The sequence below is a fragment of the Sebastes fasciatus genome, chromosome 2, assembly GCF_043250625.1.
Source record: "Sebastes fasciatus isolate fSebFas1 chromosome 2, fSebFas1.pri, whole genome shotgun sequence".
Classification (NCBI taxonomy): Eukaryota; Metazoa; Chordata; class Actinopteri; order Perciformes; family Sebastidae; genus Sebastes; species Sebastes fasciatus.
Window position 1 is genome coordinate 16048500 of NC_133796.1, and position 22373 is coordinate 16070872.

Genomic DNA, 22373 nt, shown 5'->3' on the forward strand with positions numbered 1-22373 from the left:
CAGGGATTCTCAAAGTACTGTTTTCGGGTTAACTTTAAACCTTTGTTTTTTGGGGAAAGATTTAAATATTATTACTGTAACTTTCCAAACTGCCTCCTAAACCCCTCAGCCAATCAGCATCCTAAACCATTCCTCCTGTTGCATAAATAATAAATCCATTTTATTTTAGGTATAATGACATATACCTGCTTATCTTACCTCCGACTCACAGCACATACACCTACATATATCCTAATCAACCACTTGTAGGCTTGTTGAGAGGACCAATAGTGACAAACTATGATTTTTAGATGATGCTGTTGATTGCTCTGGGCTGTAAAAAGACGCACTGCAGGCTAACCTGTGAAATAACATGTATACGTAATAAGGCTGGAGGAGGAGAGCAGACTATCAGAGTTTCCATCTGTTGACGCAAACTGACAGATATCAGACAACAGAGGTTTCTTTGGTAGGTGCAATGATGATGATGAAGATTGCAGTGGGACGTAAACATGACTTATCTCCGGCTCTCTTGTAAGATGAAAACTATACATCCACTGTAAAAAGTAATGCTTCAAGTCCATTAAAAGTCACTGTGAGGAAATCTCTGCGTGTTAACAAGACATCGGTTTGTACAAAAATGGAAACATGATTTAAGCCTTTACAGATAAATGCATACATTTGAACACAGCAGGGCTAAACGATATATGACCTTCACTCAACATGAACTAAAAACAAGCTCTCTTAACTGTATACTGTTGGAAAATAGCACTAATTTTTGCACTTTACAAAAGGTAAAACAAGGTTTCCCTTAATGGAAAGGATCTTGTTTTTTTTCTATTAACAGTATTGCACATCAAGATAAACTCCTTCTATAGAGTGTGGGAGTCAAAGAACTAACCAAACACTTCACTATCACTACTAGCTCACACAGTCCCATCACCTTTACAACTACTGTAAAAGTAACTACGGCAACGTGACAACTGTTCCTTACACACACAAGTTGATTGTAGCTATTAGAATTATTTGGCTGCTATTTTATAAAATCAGTACCTACCTATCACCTCCTTTACTTACTTATATCCTTACAAGTTATCCGTAATTTATAATAAGTGGACGATAAAACTTTATTGGTGCTCTAGTGGCTGGACAAAATGGTAACATGAGCACACTCTTAAAGAGGACCTATTATGCTTATTTTCAGGTGCTTGTATTTTAGGTTACTACTAGAACATGTTTACATGCTGCAATGTAAAACAAAACAAAAAAACCCGAAAAAAATTCTCATACTGGCTGCAACTGAACCAAACTCTTCGGACTCCGCTCCAGCTCCACTCTAACTGGTTTTGTTTGAGGGCGTGCCAAACAAGACACTAGGCAGATATTATGCAAATGTATTGTTGGTGACATCACCACGTTATGGAAGAAAAGGCGGGACTTCAAGCAAGGCGTTTCAGGCAGTTCAGGAGCAGTGTTTCTGTGGGAGGAGAGAAACTCCCTTTAGTGTGGACTTTGGGCTTTGTAACTTTGCCGACTTTTTACGTGCACAAAAAAAACGATATAACACACTAATGGAAAGGGGGAAAAGCACAAAAGCATAATAGGTCCTCTTTAATGGACGTCTGACCACAAGTCACAGTTATTACATAAATGATCATTCAAGCCATCTAACAGGGCAGCACCAACATCACTCCTGGGTCAAATAGCTACTGCAACTACTTCTTAGCATTTGTTTCAATTCATTATTCCAGATGTTGAGTTGTATACAACATCAGGACAATTCAGGAAAGACAGGGAAGTTGTCAATCATCTAAAAGTGTCACTGTTTTAACATGTATCACTCTACATGGCAAATTCCACATATTGCTAAACATTTTATAAAATAAATTATAATATTTGCAAACACTATTTGACTCAGGACTGATCTACATTCAGTAAGTGCTGCTTAGTTTTCCATTTCACACTTTCTCTAACCCCCAGATACTAGTACAAACTCGAAACAGCAGTTTTCAATCCCATAGCAGCGACCATAATAACATTTTATCAGCATGAATGTTGTTGGTGGCTTTGAAATATGAAAATGAGATGAGCTAGTCTGGCTCCAATCTCATCTTAACTCTCAGGTTACACAACACACACACCCCAACACATCAGGTCTTAACAATAATGTTGCAACGTATAAATTAATACAAAAATAAAGGCAGCTATTATCTGTGGTTGAAGAAGTGAAGTCTGTCAGACGTTCAGTGTTTAAATTAAACCCTGTTACTGTGGCTTTGTGTAAAAATAAAACACCTTGAAATGACCTGAATTTTCAAAGTAAAATGTGATTTCCTTTCCTCGCAGTGATGGTCGAACATAATAAACAAGGCTCTTCAGGGGACGGTCCGTGGCTTGTGACAGGAGCTGAGTTGATATTGGGAATAGGGCTGCCATCCTTTTTCCTTGTCTCTCCTCCCACCCTCTCTCCTGTCCTCACCCATCTGTTGTCCCAACTCATCACCAGTGGAGGCCCGTGTTGTGTCTTTCAGTCTCTGCTTCACTTGCTGATGAGGAAACCTCCCATCCATCGTAACTTACAGGCGAACCAGCGCCGCAGGGGGCAGAAGTACTCAAAGTGGAACTGTTGGAATTCAGGTGTCTTGCGGATGTCTCTCAGGAAGGCAATGTCCAGGTCCGACTCTGTCAGCATGATGAGGAGCAGCAGCAGGGCGAACAGCAGTCCGATGGTGACCAGGAACAGACGCAACACGCTCAGGATGAACTTGTTCAGCTCCTCGACGTCGCTCGGCGGTGACGGCCTGCCCCTGACCATACGCAGCGCTCTCCTGCCGGAAGACAACTCTGCGGCGTGCCCATCCTTCGATCCTCCTGCCTCTGACTCCTTCTCGTCGACGCTGCAGGGAGAACCGTTGAGGTGACGAGCCAAAGGATTCTCCATCCCGTGTTCGGCTACGGGTGTGGGCAGCACGCTGTCCGAGGGGCTGTAGGCCTCGTCGGAGATGACCGCTGACGTGCTTGCCTCGCTGCGGTCCATCATGTGGCTCCGAGAAGACATGAAGGAGTCGCCATGGGAGACGGAGCGCACAGGTGTGGAGTGAGCGCTGTCTCGAAGGGACTCCAGACCTGAAAACACAGTTCATAAGGGAGACATGTTTAGTAACTGGGAGGCTTTAAAGAGAGTCTGACACGACTTTCTTAAACCTCAGACCCTATAAGACTCCTGAGAAATGTATTTATGTCTACAGGTCATTGGGTGCAATTAAAAGAGGAGGTTTAAGGGGGAATTCCGTTCAGTTTGAGTTTTATTAGTCCTAAAACAGAGAGCCACTCAGCCGCGTAGAGTTTGAGCCTGGCTTGCTGGGAATATTCAAGTACACCGTGCTCTGTTGAACACTTTGCCAACAGGTGGTCAGCTTGTCAAGACCTACGCTCAAGAGACATGTTATTTATGTCTAGATGAAATAAGTGGCAATTCTAACCTTAAAGTAGAGGTAGAACAATTAATCGGTTTTGGCCGCCGATAGGACGTTTTACAAACTATTGTTATCAGCGGAACTGGGCTCCGATAGTGGCCGATGGCTGCACAGCCGCCACCAGTCTTGTGGGGACGTACATCACCGTTTTGCATGGAGTCTCCATACACAAAGTCAAGGTAGAGGGGGAATAAATAACGCAACACTATCAGCTCGTTGTCCACAATACAGGACAGGCAGACAGGGAGGAAAATAAATAATTCACTGTTACTTTAACTTGCTTACTGTACCAATTCAGCATTCTTTCTTCCAAATAATCCAGCCACGTAACTATCCATTCATGAAATGAAATTGCACACTGAAGAATCCTCCTTACCCCGGGTGGGAATATGCACGAACATGAATGGTTTGCAAGAGTGGCATTTAACAACAGAAGTAATCCTGGTCAGTCATACTCTAAACTGCAGAACGGCATCGCCCTTTGCAAATAAATAGAACATTTTCCAACAATGCAATTCACCAATTCACACTTCAGGATATTCTCTTACAACAAAAAATGATTAATTAAAAACGGTGTAATGCAAAAAATGCCAATTAGGCTGCTGCAGAAGTAAAGGAGATATCGGCCGATTAATCATCTGTCGGCTTTTTCCTGCTCCAGACAATCGTTACCATATCAGCCTTTAAAAATCCACTATCGGTCGACCTCTACCTTTAAAGTAAACATGAATCATGAGTCAAGAACAACCCCGCTCTCCCTCGCCTCCCGTGTTCTCTGGAAGCTAGATAATGACCATGTCAACTTTTAAACAAAACATATTTGGCTCATTGGTCAGACACTATTCTTCAAGAGAAAGTCATCCAACTTGAACCCACAAGAAGAACCACACAAAAAGGTATCACTCCATAATCCTGCATGATGAAACCAGCCCCGGTTTTTACCTGCAGAGTCGGCTGGCGGGTTGCAGCCATGGAGTTGGGGTGGGACAGCGAGCCTGGAAGGAGTCCTGGAGCTCTGTCCCGACCCAGGACCAGAGCCTGAGGTGGAGGAACCTCCAGGAGGGAGGACGGGGAAGAGCGGTAGGACCCCCAGAACCTTGCCCATGAGCCTGGGCCCCAGAGACAGCACGCGCACATTCACATCTCGATAACAGTGGTTAATCATGCGCAAGTGAACGTTCACCTTGGTCGTGATCCGGATCAGACACTTCACCATGGTTCAAGGAGAGCAAAAAGCACCTGTCTAACCCGAACTGTGTTACAGCACGCTTTTGCTGCTCTTGTTTTGTTTTTTTATCTTGATCTCTGTCTGTTCTTGAAACTGCCTCTCCTCTCTCTATCTTCCTGCTGTCTGTCTTTGTCTCCGAGCTATGGCTAAGCAGCGAGCTCCCACAGGCTGACAGCGGCAGATAAATAGAAAGACAGACAGAGTGAAAGACAAGGACCAGGAATGTGGCTCACTTATACCATAGTTCACCCTCTGTCCCTCCCTGCCTGCCGTGACACACATGGCATGGCCCCTGACAGCAGGAGCTATTTTCAGGCTGAGATAATATTACCAGTGGAAATGCCAGCGCAGACAGAGCAACAGGACAAAACACTGGGGGTTTGTTTCAGCGTTGCAACAGCGGGGTGCATTGACAGAGCCTGATCTCGTTGTCAGTGACAAAGAGGGGGGCTAGTCTGACAAAAGACCTTTTTGGTTGAAAACAAGACTATGCTATAAGTTTATTTAGTTTTGACGAGGCTCGTCAACGGACAGCTAACTTACTCCCAGTGGCAGCATTGGCAAAAGGTTAATAGCCTGTTGGAGGAAAGACGGGACAGTAATTGCCCTTTAATAAACTGACAGGATGACTTTCTTATGTCAAAATAATGCCTGAGGCTAGTGGCTCAAAGAGCTCCAGTGTGTGTGTTTCAGAACGAGCACATCAAGAGAGAAAGGGCGAGATGTCACAGAAAGTGAAGAGACTGACTGACACTCACATGTGCGGGAGTGTTCACATGGAAAAGCTACTTTGGGGTCTTCAAATGGGGTTGTGTTTACCGTGTTTAAGAGATGGGAAGTCGTGTATACGTTATGCGTGGCGTTCAAGTGGTAAAGTGGGGAAGAACACCGCTGCTAAACAACGGCAATATTAACGTTACTGTCCGAGTCTAGAAGCCACGGAGGCTAACAATTTAGCAAGCTAGCACGTGGGTAACATAATGCAGTAAATGCAAAGGCAGAATGAGAGAGGAAAAAGATGAGGTCGTTGGGAATATCAATATTTTCCTCAGACAAATTACTAAATTACCAAGAAAAACAATAAATGACTATCAATCAACAATATATTAACTTATTATGCATCGAAAAATGAACTTCCACGGCTTCCGCCATTTCTCACAACGCCAACAAAAACACGTTGCAAGTTGTGAACTCGGAGCTCTCAGAAACTTTCCACTGACAAGGTCGTGAATAAGACATGAGGGGGGCGTTCGTATGGGCCCAACTCGTAAACACGGTAAACATGGTAAACACGACCCCATTTGAAGGCACCATAAAATTGTGTGAGAACCTTAAAAAGGACCCCCAGAAATGTTGTGCTGTGGTCCTGTATTTCACAGCTGATCAAGTCACATGGACTAGTGATTCCCAACTGAATTGCACCCATGGGGTACACTTATGTAGTTGCAGAGGGTACATGGACTCGATTTTTTTTCTAAATTCACACATTTAGTCATGCTCTAACACTAGGTATGGCGATTGAGAGTGTATGAAAACTAGTTAGAAAGTGAGTGGAGAAGTCTAAACCATTTGCTAGAAGTAATGAATAGACAATATTATTAGATAAAAGTAATGGATTGAAATAGCTAAAAGTGTTGGATGGATGGTGAAAGGGCTAAAAGTAAAAACTGTTTAAAATAGTAGCTAAAGAAATGGATAAATGTTTGGAATAGCTAAAATGAATGAAGAATAGATAGCGAAAACAATAGTTGGATTAAAGTAATGGATTGAATAGTTAGCTAAAAGTAATAGATGAATGATGAAATAGCTGGGAAATGGTTCAAATGACAATTCTGCCGGTGGTGTTGGATAAAGGAGTTCTTAAGTTCATCTGACAGGGCTGTGGGGGTACGACCACTGGACTAAGAGATGTGCAGGCTGACTGACCAACATCTGCTTCACACTGAGGGAGGTGGCCTCTTGCTTGTTTTGTTCGTCTTTAACAGTATTTCTCTGTTCGTTTCAGTGTGTGTTTTACCCTCCATGATGGAGATGTGCACAGCTCTCCGCCGGGTCCGGGGTACGCTGGTCAAACGAGGGCCGTGGGTGATGGACGGACAGCTCCTACTGGGCACCATGCCAGCCCTGGACAAAACACACACACACACACACACACACACACACACACACACACACACACACATATGCACACATGACAATGAATTATGATAAAAATGCATCAATCATTTCAGCTAATTGTAGGGCTGCAGGAAATATTTTCTGTAATAAATTTAGATTTCTTTTTAAGGATTCTGACCTGTGTATCTCAGGGGGGTCTCTCTTAATTTTGGCACTTTGTTCCATCACCTCTTTTGCAACCTTTCCACTGAGAAAACAAACAAAAGAAATCTAAAAATTATTCTAAATTATGTGATTTATACAAAATGTGAGCACTAAAACAAGCACTGCATCGCCATAGGACATTATGTATGATATTTTTAGCCAAACATTCATCAACTGTAAAGTATCACAAATATGTTGTGAGCAACTCAATACCTGTATCTGAAGCGACTACCCTTGAAGAAGAGATTACTACTGGACACAGTGCGGACTTGACTCGACTTCTCCAACCTGTGAGCAAATGTAAAACATAATTTACATAATGATAAACATTATATCCTTTCTGCAGTTTTGTGTTTCAGGTGTCGTGACTCACTTGTAGAAGGCCTGATTCTCCACTCCACACTTCCACAGATGCTTACAGGCTTCAGGTGTAGGTGCAAAGTATGTCAGTATGATCTTCTTATCCTGTAACACGTCCAGTATAGCAACTCATACATAAATTATATATAAAAATCAAACTTCAACAAGAGTCCTTGTGGTGATTTTCAAGACATTTTCATCATGTCTGTCAGATTTACTGAGCTCTTGGCCACAGGACATTATGACTGATCAGTATATTAACCAACACCTTTACTTTGCTCTTTTGTCTGCTAAAACACACATTTTCGTCCTTGCATTTCTCGTCTACATCACTATTAAGGATAGATTACACTGGCTCTCCAGTGGCAGTGTCCCATGCATAAAACACGGACACAATCATTTAACTTCCTGAGCTCCACAGGCTAGAAAAGGGAAGGGTTTTAATAATGCATGCACACATACCTCCATCTGATTTGCATATATATGGAATGTCTTTGCTTCAAACTTGAGTTTGGTCACCTCCTCCCTGCGTGTGACATACAGAGATAGACATAACAAAGGACAAAGAGGGAAATGATGACAAAAGGAAACAGAAGAAGACAAAGAGAAAGAAATAACAGAACAAAGAGAGAGATAGATGGAGAAAGAAGGGAGAGGCAGAAATGGACAAAGGTGGTAAAATATTAATTGTGGTGGTAGGCTAATTAATAAGGCCAACAGTGTTTCATTACGGTGTTGAAAAGTCTCGACACATTAATTCCAGTCACAGAAAATGAAACGAATAAACTTCAAGAGATTAAAAAAAAAAAATGATTTCTACAACGACACAACTCTGACCTGTGAAAACTTCTGAGCAGCTTCACAGCTGGTTGACTCCGCTGTCTTGAAAAGGTTACTAATATCCTCTTATACGGATCACTGATTACTTTTTGTTTGTTTTTCTGATTCCTTGATATTTGGAACCTCTTTAAGGGTGTATTGTATTATTGGATTCATGTGGGATTAAGAATCTAAATTGAGAAGACAATGAAACAAATGGTTGGAACAACGGTGTTAATACTTTGGATTCAGAAGACTTGGATTGCGCCATGCAAGCTTTCAGGAGTAATTTTAGGATTTTATTTTTCCATTGCTGGCTCCTTAAACAACATGAGGCACTTCTGTTATTATATAAGGAGAATGAAGCAAAGTTGTGTTAGATCACTCACTTTGTGTTATTTCAACATTAAATCTTCAAAATTTGAACAAACAAATTACATTTACTCTCGTTACTGTAACAAAGTATTTTTTTGTGTACTTGTAGTTTACTATTTTTAATATTCTTCAAAAGCAGTAATTTTACTTTTACAGTAGCATAGCTTACTTAACTAAGCCTACATTTTTATCAAGTATTGTACTTCACTACATTTCAAGTCAAGGCATTTAATTGATTAATCACTAATTGTACAATAAAAATAGGCATTAATAAACTTGTTTAAAAATGTATTTATTGAACTAATTAATGGACTAAAGTAATTAATTATTTGATATTTTAATGGGCAATAAAAAGAAGCATTATAAAAATAATTTACAAATGAAATGTTAATCCATCAATAAATAGTTCAAATTCAAAAAGGGATTTATAAAAACACCATAAAATAGTCAATAAGTACATCATTAAAAAATACATTAATGAATTCATAAATAAATAATGGAATTTAAAAATCTATTTGAAAATGCAGTTTACAAAGAGGAATAAATAACTGGATTCACAAAATAAATTAAGAATACAGGTTTTAATCAGGCATTTAAAAGGGCAACTTGCATGCGATGCGAACATGCTAACATGCTAGTGGTGTTTCCTCTGGTGGTGACTTCTGCCTTCACTGAGGAACTTCTACCTTCAGTGAGGAACTTCTACCTTCAGCGAGGAACTTCTACCTTCAGTGAGGAACTTCGACCTTCACTGAGGAACTTCTACCTTCACTGAGGAACTTCTACTTTCACTGAGGAACTTCTACCTTCAGTGAGGAACTTCTACCTTCACTGAGGAACTTCTACCTTCAGTGAGGTGTGTGAAGAGGACTTCCCGGTGCAGTTCAAACAAGTGAGTACAACAACACACTGCTGATAAGTTAAAAAAACAGAGATATAAAACAGTTTTATATCAGTCAAAACACTTTTTTTTTTGCTTAGCAACGTTGTTGCCTGTGTAACATGTGTGTTAGTGGGTTCAGCCATTGTGGAGTTTATATTGTTTACATGTCCACGTTGTCTGCTTGGGGATGTTTTAATCTACTGCTGATTCTAAAAGAAGATTCACAAGCCATTGTGTCCATAGCTGGTTTTATTTATTGCCAATAGTTTTTGTTTAATTGTCTGGTTTTTGTCTCCTTTTCTAGTTTATTCTTGTGATGCTTCACTGAGGAAGGCTGTTGTATATTTATAATTGATAATCGGTTGTATGCACAGACTGCATAGTGACCATCTGTTGGTTTTGGACGGAAGGGGTCTTTTTCCTGCTGTTAGTTCCACTTGTGTATAAAACACTTGAATACAATATTATAGTACTCTTTCCACCTCTGCTTAAACACAACACACTTTTTTTATAGTTTGCTGGCACTTTACTTTGTACAAGCTGTTCATTAAGGGCGGATGTATGTTCATGAAAAATGTAGAGGAAGGTCCGCACACTGTAGCTCCCTTTAAGTGGATTTATTGGCACATCTTAGTTAGAGACATTTCGAGCACAAGCTCTTCTTCAGACTTAAAAGGTAAAAGCTCTGGTGATATGATAGGCAAATGATACCACCAGTGACCAAAATATCCCACATAATAATCACAGGAAATGTTACATTATATTAAGAAAAAACACATATACATAATGTACAACAATATATTAAAAAAATCATATACAAACATTTATCAGTCAATAATATAAGTGAATACCTCACAGCTCATAGGAATAACATCAAGCCCATGGCTGTCATACTTTCTATATGGCTAGAATTAAATAGAGGCGTCTCTCAAAAAATTACGGAGGGAACAACATCTATAACTGGAGTCAGTGTACACATACAGTATATATTGTTGTATATTATGTATATATGTGTTTTTCTTAATATACATGTAACATTACCTGTGATTATATGTGGGGTATTTAGGTCACTGGTGGTATCATGCGACTATCGTGACCAGAGCGTTTACCTTTTAACATGGCGTCTCTCGGCAGATTTATTACGTCTGAAGAAGAGCATCTGCTTGAAACGTCTCTAACTAAGATGTGCCAATAAATTGCACTTAAAGGGAGCTAAAGAGTGCGGACCTGCTGCTACATTTTTCATTGCTGTCTTCTACTGGTCCAGCACCGGCCTATTACGGTTTTGGATGTGCGCTACTACTTTACATTGTTTGTCGGATGTATGTTCATGGAAGTTTTTTCTATCTCATTGCTAGTTTATTTTTTTCTGCCTGCTACTACCTTTCACTGGTCCATATGGAACTTTTGGAATTTACTTTTTCTTAACACAAACAGCTACAAAGTCTTTCTCATTCACATGGGCACGTATATACATTTATGCTGTGTGCTTTAATTTAAATATGGTTATTATCTAGCATCGTGTCCAGTTTTAACTGTTCATCTGAACTCACCATTTGAGGAGGTGGACCCTCCTGTTTCCTTGCAGCACAGTGAATCCAAAAGGAGTAAAAGCCAGAAAAGCTGGGTTGCCAGACACATCCTGACAGGCACAAAAAAAACAATGTTATTGTCATTGTAGAATCAGACTTGTAAATTTCCTACATTGATAAAGGACACTTTAAGACAGTAGTATGACAAATTAATTTTATGATTGACTTCATAGTTCATCTCACATTTACTCAAAAAACATACAAAATGACTCATCAAATTGTACATTAAGCTGAGACTCAGCTCATAATTGTAGAAAAAATTAGTTTGGTAAAGACCACCTTGCATGGATGAGGGTCCACGCCGTACGTCTCCAGCATCTGAGCCTTCTGGAGGAAGTTGAGCTCTGACGTTTCAGGACTCTGACCTCTGAGAGAAAAGAGCAATAAGTCCGTTAACTGGCTTCTGTCTGTGTGTAACCTTTATTTATTTCATCATCAGTTGATTGAAAGTTTGTGCATATTTTTGTTAATTGGGGAGATGCATCTGTTTGTTCAAAACTGCTGTCAAACACGATGGAGGAAATGAGCGATAGAGGGCAGTGTAGGATCAAACCAGTGCCTGTGTCCACCTGGGTTGTAAATGCAGTGTGCGTGTGCGGTGTGTGTGTGAGAAAGACAGAGATAAAGAGAAGATCGGAGGACAATTAATTATCAACTAATGAATCAAGGGTTACATATTACAACATTATTATTATTGTTTCCCATGAGCACAGGTAGAGCTCACGTCTGCGCAGTAACAGTAGTAGTCGTAGTTTGACCTATTAAAAAAGTCCTTGGTTATTGTGTCCTAACCCATCAACCTCAAAGTCATCAACTGGAGGAGTATCAGGAGGACAAGGTTTCTGTATCTGCTCACGGTGCTGAGGTTACCGTGTGTACCTGCTGTGACACATCATGTCTGTGACCTTGGCACGCTCTGTCTGGCAACCTTTAAGGCCGAGAAGGCAAAGCAACGTTAACTGAACCTGACTGACCACTACAAATTCATATCAGTCCTCGGGCATAAAACAAACACTGCACCTATGGGAGCATAACCTAAAAAAATCCAAAGGTCGTCAGTCTTTGCCAACACCACCAATCTGATTAGCAACCAGGTAGAGCTGCGTTTGCAGCAATGAGTGGGGACTGTGACATCCCCAGATTCCCCACCTCGACCTGGCCTTCCAGCACACTGGTCATCGCCGGCTGTGTGCGGGAGCGAGAATAAGCTAAATTGTGTGAACTGTTTCCAGACTCTTTGAACTATCAACACCACCAAGGGGAACAAATCCAAATTCACCAAACCATTAACTGTTGCACGATCACTGGCTCCTGACCACTGAGGCAGGGCCCCCCAAAAACTGGCGGGTTGTAGGGAGCACCCTGCAGGCCCAATACTGTAGTCTGGAGGATGCTGCAGAGCAGACTGGTGCTTTCAATAGCCAGGCGTGTGTAGCAGTCAGAGTCCGTACTGAACCTGTACATGATCATTTCAGTGCCCTGTTTTGAAGAGGTGGGTAGGCAGGTCTATAAAGCCTATGTGAGGGCAAAGCCTGTAAAACAACATAGCAACACAAACCTAATGAACAGTAGAGTGAATACTCAGCGCATTAAGTAGCTATGACATTTCAAACCTATAGCTCTGCATACCTTATCAGATTATTTACTTGCAGATGTGTTCTGAATGTGAGATTTTACTGGTTGTGAGGAGTTACATATAATCAGTCTATTGTTTTGTTGTGATTTATAACCTGTATGTGATACTTTTAAGGTGGTCTTTGCAAAGTATTCCATCTCAATATACGGTATGCTCCTCTTCATCATAACTTTTGATTCAGGACTTTCCATCCCACTATAATTGGAAAGTTTGGGATACACTACAACTCAAGTTAATATCCATAAAGAGAGTTAAAGGTTCTCTTTATGATATTCAGAGCATTAATATAAAGCAGCAAACATTTATTTGCAATGTAAAGATATAGAGGAGTAATGTCTACCTGAGCAGAGAATGAAGTCACTCCCTCGGTGTGTTGTAATCTGAGTTTCTCTGTGCTTTGTTGACATCGCCAGACCGGCTCTGCGTGCTTTTAGTGCATGTTTGTGCATGTGAGCGTGCCCCACTGGCCGCTCATGGCCACCGCGCCGCACTGCGCTCATACGGCGGTTACAGCTGATGCGTAGCGCCCACCCTCAGGTTCCCCTCAGGTAAATATTGTTAACTTTGTCAGCACTGTTGCTGTCATTTGCACTGTTAGCTGTTACCGATAGCTGCGAGCCACTGGCTCAGAGGCCACTTTTTGGTAAAAACCATCACAGCAGTCATTCATTTTAGTTTCCCATGACTGACCTATGCATTTAAGATGCACTAAGGGTTCAGTGTGTAGCACCAACAGTTAGGTGTGCTTCCGTGATGCACTGCACTGTGGCTGCTATGGAAGTGAAGGAGTACACACAGGTACACAGGGACATGGACAAGTGTCACCTTACATCAGCTCAGTCTTGTGGATGTCAGCAATTCGCCGCTCCAACTTCTCGGAGTGCTTGGGGAAGAACTGGAACTTGGAGCTGTAGCCCTCTGGGTGTTTCCCGGGGTCGTGGTCGCCTATTTCAGCTGGAAAATGGGCAAAAAAGACACAGCAACAATATGTGAACATAATATATGATGCATACCTAACAAGTGTTGAAATATTTTCTGCAAAGAGCAAATGGTGACGGTGGGCAGAGGACTCAGTAACAGCAATCATGAAGCTTATATTTTTGTTTCAAACATTTTTTCATATGAAAAGGTATTTCAGTAATTTCTTATAATCAAAGCAAATAAAAATGTGATATTTGTATTTAATTACTCTACCAAGGACGTGTTGCCACTTTAATCTTTTTTTATGTGGTTGTCAAAACAGAGTTAGTACTGTGCTGGGGTGCATGGTGTTCAAAGATAATGCCTCAGGAAAAATCCCACAATATAAATGTGTACACAAAGCAAAGACTGAGATAAATGTCAAGGTTTTGAATTTGAATACACCTGTGTGCACAAAAAGAGCATACACAAAACTATTTCACCTTAAAAAGAACTCTCTCCAAATTGTTAGCCTTGAGTCCATGCAGAAGGTATTACTGTGGCATGTCTGTACCATCACAAATACCTGCCAGTGTTCTCTGCATCGCTGTAGCCAGCTTCAGCAGCCTGGATTTACAAACCCCTGACATCCGTTTACAGATGGTGGAGGAACTACACGGACAGTTCGGCTACTTGTCTGCTCTCTGGGGAGCTCTGGCAGCCATTACTGTTGAAAACGGCTTCTTAGACTGCCAAGAAATTCCAGTTTATATGTGTTACAGACATTATGGATTCACATTCTCTGTCACATGTTGACAGTGCCGGAGAGTGCTTATATAAGCCAGAGACACCTGGTGAAGAAATACTTTACAGAAAGGGAAACTGCAGACCGCCACGGCAAAGCGATAAATACCGGGTTTTTCACCAAATGATCTTATGGTGTAAATAAATAGATGAATCAGTAGATGTAATCCTGCATAGATAGTAGAGCTGGGACATAACACCTATCTCCCGATTTGATACTATCACAATACTTGGGTGCCGATTCGATATGTATTGCGATTCTACGAGTATTGCGATTCAATATTACGATTTACTGCTTTAACACTAGACCATGGGAAAGAGTTTAATCATAAACTTTGGAAAATATCTAAATTAAAACAGTAACAATGTTTGATTTTCAGCATTTATGTAGTCAGAGATGTCCTGAGGTCAAATATATCAGTCATTGTCAGGCATTATTTATTAAATTTTTTCCAGCAACCCAAAAATCAAAGAATAAAGACATATCCCATATGTTAAAGACATATAATGTTTTATACTTCTGGTAAATACAGTATAATCCAATCAATTGTATAATTTCCATATATGTATTTTCTATATACAATTCCCTTTGTTAACATCTTATTTTGAAAACCGGACGTAGTCACACGTGTATACTTCCGTTAACTTCGCCAAGTCCGTCTCTAGCTCTCCTGTCAGCTCCCTCCTCTTTATACATCCATGGTCAGCTCCATCAGGGCCGTTTGAATGCATTTAACACAAATTTCAGTATATTGGTGCTCTACAGTTGTAGCGTCGGCGGATTTGACCATGGAGATGAGAGTGACGGCCGGCTTGACCGCATGTTACAGCAATACGATAACGTTGCCTGTCCATGACAGAGTCAGCATGCAGCTTTAGCCATGATGTCTAGCTCTGCTTTTCCTGCAATGTGTGAAACCCAAAGTGTTTCCATACTTTACTGTATGTGTAGTGTTTTATCACTTTGGATTTAATATGTGAGGGTGCAGGTGGTATCCACATGGACCCTCCCCCATTTTCTACTTTTTCGTTTTGGCTTGCTTCGACCGACCGCTGTCTGTTTTGGTTGAAGGATACAGAACGGATATGACGTCACGTTACTCAGACTACAACAATAAAAGCGCTAACTTCCTTCTACCTCCGCATAGACTCAAATGAAGCAAATATATATATATATATATATATATATATATATATATTTGTATATATATATATATATATATATATATATGTTCCCACCCCTAATAGATCGGTATAACAAGCAAGCCAATATCAGCAAATGTCTTCTAATATATTGCCGCATTGTCTTGTGGTGTTCAGGGCTACACAGAGACACCCAGGAACATTTAGATTCAGGGATCGGCTGAGAAAAGGTTGGATGGAAAGCTGGTTGGCACGGTGCTCGACAGAGAAACCGTTCCTTAATGCGTCTCTGCTCTCTGCATGTTGATGAGCCTGACACCCAAAGGAGCCCGTCAAATGGAAACCTGGCACCTTCCAAAATGATCAACTTTTTATTTTACAAAACTGTCAGGTTTCCTCAATGGGAAAATTACCGATTTTTTCATTAAATCCCTTGAATATTTTGTGTCTGAGCTTTTTCTGGTGCTCAATTCAAAGTAAAAACAACAAATTCAGATTCTTAATCAAACAAAATGAGAGCAGTGTGAGCCTTTAACCTCTGAACACGCCCTGCTTGCACATTTGCACACACCCCCACACAGTAAAGAACACATATGGCAGAATGTGAGCACAGCTGGCAAGTGTTCATTAACTAGCCAGGGTCATATGGAAATCAAACAGTAGGTCACAAACATCATGAATAATATATGTTATGTGTGGTAGACACACATCTGTCAGAGGAAATACTGTAATTTGTTTAAAGTTGTAGTTTGGGGTTGTGATTCCGACATGAGGACTACGACTGTGGAAGCTGAGGGTAGTAGTTGAGATTAAATCACGCAATTTCCCATCAAAACAATGTGTGAGATATAATATTTAATTGTCTCACAGTGCTTGGCTTCCTGATCAAAGTTGCAATCTCTGCCTAGTGTGTGAGGACATTTGTGCTTGTTTGAGAGTTCCTTATTTTGTCGTACCTTGTAAAATGTAGGCAGCCAACAGAGCAGCATCTGATGTCTTGCACAGGAGGCGACCGTGGTAGAGATCCCTCTTAACCTGCAGGAAGACGAGATATCTGTGGAGTGGAACACAGAGAAACTGATTTGGGTCATTATTTAGATAAGATCAATACATCGACATTCCTTTTCTTGTAAATGCACGTAGTGGAGGTTTACAATTTAAAAGGCTGCAGGCGTGTCCAAGAGTTTTGTTGGAAGAAGAAATCTTGAGAATACTAAGTAAATGAAGACCTCAGGTCGACTACTGTGAAATTTATGTTGTGTAAAATAACTATTTGCTATGTAAAGAAATAGAGGAGTAATGTCTAATCCGAGCTTCTCCTCGCTTTGTTGACATAGCCGGGCCGGCCGCGTACTCCTTTCAGTGCCGCTGATAACACCGTTCCGACCTATGGCGCCATTGTGTAAGCGTAGCACCCACCCTCCGGTTCCCCCTCGTGTTAACACTTTTAGCTCTGTTAGCACTGTTGCAGTTGTTTTCACTGTTAGCTCTGTTAGCACCGTTAGCTGGGAGTCGCCTGGCTCGCCATGTTTAGAGCTGTGCGGAGACAATAGAAATTCTCCCAATCTCGCATTTAGCACCTTTAATGCGTGCTTCCATATGTGTTTGTGTACCTGATGCTGAACCTGCAACCAATGAGTAATAGTTCAAGATACTGTTCTTAAAAACAAAGCGAATGATATATTGATAGTTTATGAGGCAGGTCCTCTGTGTTTACTAGTCTCCTTTAGATGGGATGTCTGTGGTTATTAGTAGCTCTACACAGTGGAATGTAAAATAAATGTAGCTAGACTAAACTCCATTACTCTAAGGCCCTTTCACAGACCATTTATAATTAATCTATAATTACAATTTAGAAAAGAAAAAATGAATGTATGATTGGCAATTCAAAGCTTTCTATTAGAACATCAGACACCTCGAGGCAGAACTCCAGCTAAAGCATAATCATTTTGTGAATTGACAATGATCTAAAATATGATTGCTGGTCTGCACTGAAGTCCAGTGGGAGCAACTCAATCTTCTGGTCTCGTCCACAACATCCACAGATTACTCATATGTGGATTTTCCCGCTCTCCCGGCTACTCTCCAAGCAGCAGAGCAATAAAGAAATAGTATAGCAGTACTAAGCATAGCTATGAGAAATGTCACAGCACAGTTGGGGGTATAATGAGCCCTTTTTTTACATCCGGCCACCACCTTGTTGTGAAAGTATATACAGTATAAAGATATTTAAAAGCAACATGCAAATCTATGCAAAATGTTGCTAGCTTTCATCTCTATTCTTATCTACCATGTATTTGTGCGTCCGTGAGAGCTTCCAGTCAGAACGGATGGCGGAGCTGTCTCTTGCCGGCGCTCCAGCTCAATCAATTGCGAATAAGAGATTTCACTGCGTGGCAACCAGTCGGGGGATGTGATTTACAGGGATCTGTGCGCTCGGCGGCTCTCTGGCTCACTCCTCACTCCTCATAGCAGTTTGTTCAGCTGTCAAGGATGCCACACACAGCACAGTAGTGGTGAGGAGCTTCATGACACTGCAGCTTACTGTATAAAATAAGGGAATACTCAAATCCCTCTGCACACAGACTCACAGCTGAGCTCTGGATGTTTCTTTTGCGCTGCATCACTTATTGCATGAACAAAATTAAGATTGAAAGTATTGTAGTTCAGATGACCTAAGATTGTCACTCAATAACGAAGAAGAAAACACATTTTCATTCTTAACTTTCTCATGAAAATCTATCATAAAGAAGTATGTACTGAGAGGATTCTCAGTTCAGACAAAAGCAAATATTGTTCTTTAAGCTGCGCTGCTCTTATCCATTTTTTTAATTATCTAAAAGCTGCAGAGGTACAAAATGATAGCAGTAAAATATAAGAATACTTTTGATGTGATTTTATGAGACAAGGAAATTAATAGAAAGGCAGAAGATAAAAAAAAAACATCCCCTTTGGTTCAATAAAATCAGTCTTTATGTGCTGTGGAGTTAGATTTTTAATGCTACTGTTTTGAGGTTCGCTTTGTGTCAGCATTTTCACTTTGGGGTTATGACTCCCCAAAATAGAGTTGTATGATGTAATTGTCCCCAGTTGAGTGTAAGAAGATTAATAGGCCACCTGTGGAGGAAATTTAGTTTTAAAATAGACATCACATTTTCCACATTAGTTTTGATAGCACCAGAGAGTGGTAAAACAAACCCAACAGGTAGCTGCTATGAATAACCAGAGCTGTATAACCAGAGGAAAAACAATATCAGAAGGGTTTCTAAAGAATATGTTGATGTTATCACACATTTGATTCAGAAAACTGTGTGCTTACTCAGCCCCATAGAAAAATACTGGTGCCCGTTTCTATGATTTGCAACATGAGATCATTTCCTCCTCTGTTCATTTTGACACATTTCACTAATCAAAACTAGAATTACCACATTGCGGTTGTATGCCTCCACCAACCTGTCAAGTTGCAGTTTACATCCATGTCCGTCCAAAATGTCATCACTACATCATTTTATCCTACTAGACATTTGTGAGAAATTGTCATAATTACCATATGAATTCTTGAGTTATGGCCAAAAACGTGTTTTGTGAGGTCACAGTGACCTTGACCTTTGACAACTAAAATCGAATTAGGTCATCCTTGAGTCCAAGTGGACGTTTGTGCCAAATTTTAAGAAATTCCCTCCTGGTGTTCACAAGAATGCACTGGACATACATACGTACAGATGTATGGATGTCGTATGGACGGACGGACAACCCGAAAACATAATGCTTCTGGCCATGGCTATCGCCGGCACGCAAATACTATACTTGTGACCCATCCATGAGTATATGAGAGCCCTCTAGGACTTGCTAATCTAGTCTGATAACTGCCTCAATTAATGTCACTTGAGTGGGAGAGAGAGAGAGTGATTGTCAGACGTCCATCCATCCCTCAACCCCACCATCCCCACCTGCAGCCCATCAGGCTATGTTGAAATCTTACCTGGTGATTTCCTCTTTTAGGGCAGCGGGGTCAGGAGGGTAAAACTTGACACGCAAACACATGGTGAATGGAGGCTGGGCTGAGGAAGAAAGACGGGCATTTAAAATGTATTGTCATGTTTCTAATGTGGCTGGCATGATTGGTGTGTTCTTCTTTTTCTTTTTTGCATTATATATTTAGCACATTTTTCTGGAAGGTTTATTATTCACCCAACTAATCAGGCATGTTAAATTAAATACTTACATTTGATTTGTTTGGCAATCGACTTTGTAAACTCCAGCCAATGCTGAAAGGGAAAGAAAGAGAGGTGAAGGCAGTGAATCTTTGGCTGCTAAACTGTCAGTCTGAAGTCTGATTGCTCAGCAGCTGAGCACGATGAGCTGGAGGGCACAGTAGAATTACTCCTGGCCTTCTGTTTGTTTAGACCCCCTCCAACACCGTCTTCACGCAGAGAGGAGATGAAGGAAAGCTGATAATCAGAAGGCTGCTGTTCTCTGTCAGAGTGCTAAACATCACAAGGCCAACTGGCTCTAATCAGTGAGATAATGACACCATGATGGCGCACTGCGCTCACAATACAGTGAAACACAATAATGCCGTCAGCTTTTAATTATTAACTTTTTTAGCAACACCTGTTCACATTTTCTTAACAGAATCTGCAGATTAAAGCCTTGAAAGCATTTGTAATGTGTTAATTTCTGTGGTTGATGTTCATCTCAGTTGAAGGGTTGGCCTTTTGCCAGCTTGCATGATTGACCTGCAGGCCGACCTACCTGTCCTGCTGAATGTGAAAGTTTGAGGAAATATGAAGCACCGCCCACCAGCCAGGTCACACTTTCTCACTTTACAGCTAAAAAGTACACCACAAGATGTTTCTGAAAACATTTGAGGCCAGAAATAGGCATTACAGTAACAGAATATTGATTCATATTTGATCAGCGCGGCCTAGTTTGACCGCTTGATCGGAGCTCGCGAGTGATTGACAGCTGCCTCCGTTGAATGAACAGCCAATAGGAACGCTCTCTCTCTTTGAAATGACCTTTGATTGGCCAAAGTCTCCCGTCACGGCTCTACCTGGTGATCTACCAGCCCGGTCGCACTAAATGGCATAGGAATGTCACGGTAATCGCATGTCATGCGTGCAATAACAATGTCGTTCTTGCATTTGGCGTGTCATTTGTACGCCATGTAGGCTGTACTGACTGCAATGTAAATGCATCCTCGTAAATATGCTCCACTCAGAGCTGGTGACATAGAATAAAAAGTGAGAAAGCAGGCTGCTTATGGTTGGCGAGAGGGGAGGAACAAACACAGGACTTTCAACCAGGAGAGCAGCGTTCAAGGCCGGTCCCAAAGTGTTGTTGAGTTATTTGAAGTGACATTTGTGATGTGTTTTTTAATGATGTTTGTGACGTGTTTTCCGTACTTCTGTTACATTGTTTCCGTATATATTTTACTTAGTTTCATACTTATTTTTAAGCCCAACCATGATGTTTTTCCTAAACTGAACTAAGTGGTTCTGTTGCCTCAACCTAACTGCAGCTGTTACCGTAGTTTTGTTGCGTGTCGCACAAATGAAGCTAAAAGGCTATAATGCATTTTCATGACACGCAAAATGTCCTTGTAATGTCATACTCTTTATACGCCTTACCGTGAGATCGGTTTGGTGTTTCCTATGACCTTTTTAAGATTTACACATGAAGAGTGTTATCATCCTCAAAATCGAGTCTAACCTTTTAAACACAGCGCTGTATTATTACCTTTGACTCTGTGAACTTGGGTGCACAAATTATATGTTCATTCAAAAAAACACATTGTTTAGTTTGTGTGAATTGGTTTTTAATTCAAGGGGACAAATTACTTTAAATCGTTACAGATATTTCAGATGAAAGAATGAGAGAAACAAATGAGAAGAGAGGAACAGAGAACGGAAATGAAAGAAAGGAAGAAAGAAAGATTGGGAGATGACAGAGCGAAAGAGACCAAATCATGAGTCACGGTGTCGCACATTCAACTGAGTTAAATCCATATTATTAAAAAATGAATCCTTACCCTCTGCTTGTCTGGGTCAACATATCTAATGCCAAAGTAGTCTTTTTCCAGCAGGTTGAGATGATGGCAGATGAGGTCGAACAGGTACTGTCCCTTGGCATCCCGCTGAAAGAGAAATAATAAGAGAAAGTTCATACAATGTACTTGCTATTAAGGGACATTAAAGAGAGAAGGGAAGAGAAATCATATAAAACAATAACTTCATTTCACAGCCTCCAAATATTTGCATACTCACAGACACAGTTAATGAACCCCCAGCAGATCCATAGTGCACATGACCTGTTACTGTATGTACGCGCTGCCCAGAGCTTTAAGTAACATCACACATTATAAAACGAAGAAGACATTTTGAAAATATATTTATAGTGTCACATCAATATGATCAGTAGGTCCATTTTTTGGAGCCTTGAAGAAGTCAAAACGGCCACCAGAAAGTGTTTTAATATTTCATCACCCTCAGGGGAGATGTATGAGGTCTATCAAATATTCATATTAAGGCAGCAGCCACCTGTGAAAGCTTTGAGAGATTTCTGCTGCAGAAAAAGACCCAGAAAAGCAGCGAGACAAGGTGTGGGTAAAGGAAAGGCAGGCATAAAAGGAGTGGAAGCCATTGTCATGCAATGCAGTGAGAAAACCTCACCCTTCCAATTATATGAATACTTCTTGTTTTTCAAAAAATAAGCTGTTCGGCTAACCAAATTCAGATATGCTGTATAGTCTTGATCAGATGTGACGCTAATGAGTAGGAGAAGAAACAGGCCTGTGTGAGCAGGGCCCTTGCATAAAGCTGCGTTTGCACCAAAAAACTCATTAAAAACACAT

At 40.8% G+C, this 22373-nt stretch overlaps 1 protein-coding gene across 1 annotated transcript in view; it reads right to left on the minus strand.

The window, feature by feature from the left end:
* Window positions 1–929: 929 nt before the first annotated feature.
* The window catches only part of frmd5b (FERM domain containing 5b), a 75024-nt gene continuing 53580 nt past the window's right edge, over window positions 930–22373 (minus strand). The window contains exons 2-14 of the mRNA XM_074611648.1: window positions 21552–21656; window positions 19743–19785; window positions 19500–19578; window positions 16474–16571; window positions 13501–13624; window positions 11314–11401; window positions 10996–11084; window positions 7828–7891; window positions 7379–7470; window positions 7219–7293; window positions 6980–7048; window positions 6701–6807; window positions 930–3105 (exon numbers count right to left, since the gene is read on the minus strand). Coding sequence (XP_074467749.1) covers window positions 2519–3105; window positions 6701–6807; window positions 6980–7048; window positions 7219–7293; window positions 7379–7470; window positions 7828–7891; window positions 10996–11084; window positions 11314–11401; window positions 13501–13624; window positions 16474–16571; window positions 19500–19578; window positions 19743–19785; window positions 21552–21656 — 1620 coding nt within the window. The 3' untranslated portion in view covers window positions 930–2518. The remainder of the gene's footprint in view (window positions 3106–6700; window positions 6808–6979; window positions 7049–7218; window positions 7294–7378; window positions 7471–7827; window positions 7892–10995; window positions 11085–11313; window positions 11402–13500; window positions 13625–16473; window positions 16572–19499; window positions 19579–19742; window positions 19786–21551; window positions 21657–22373) is intronic.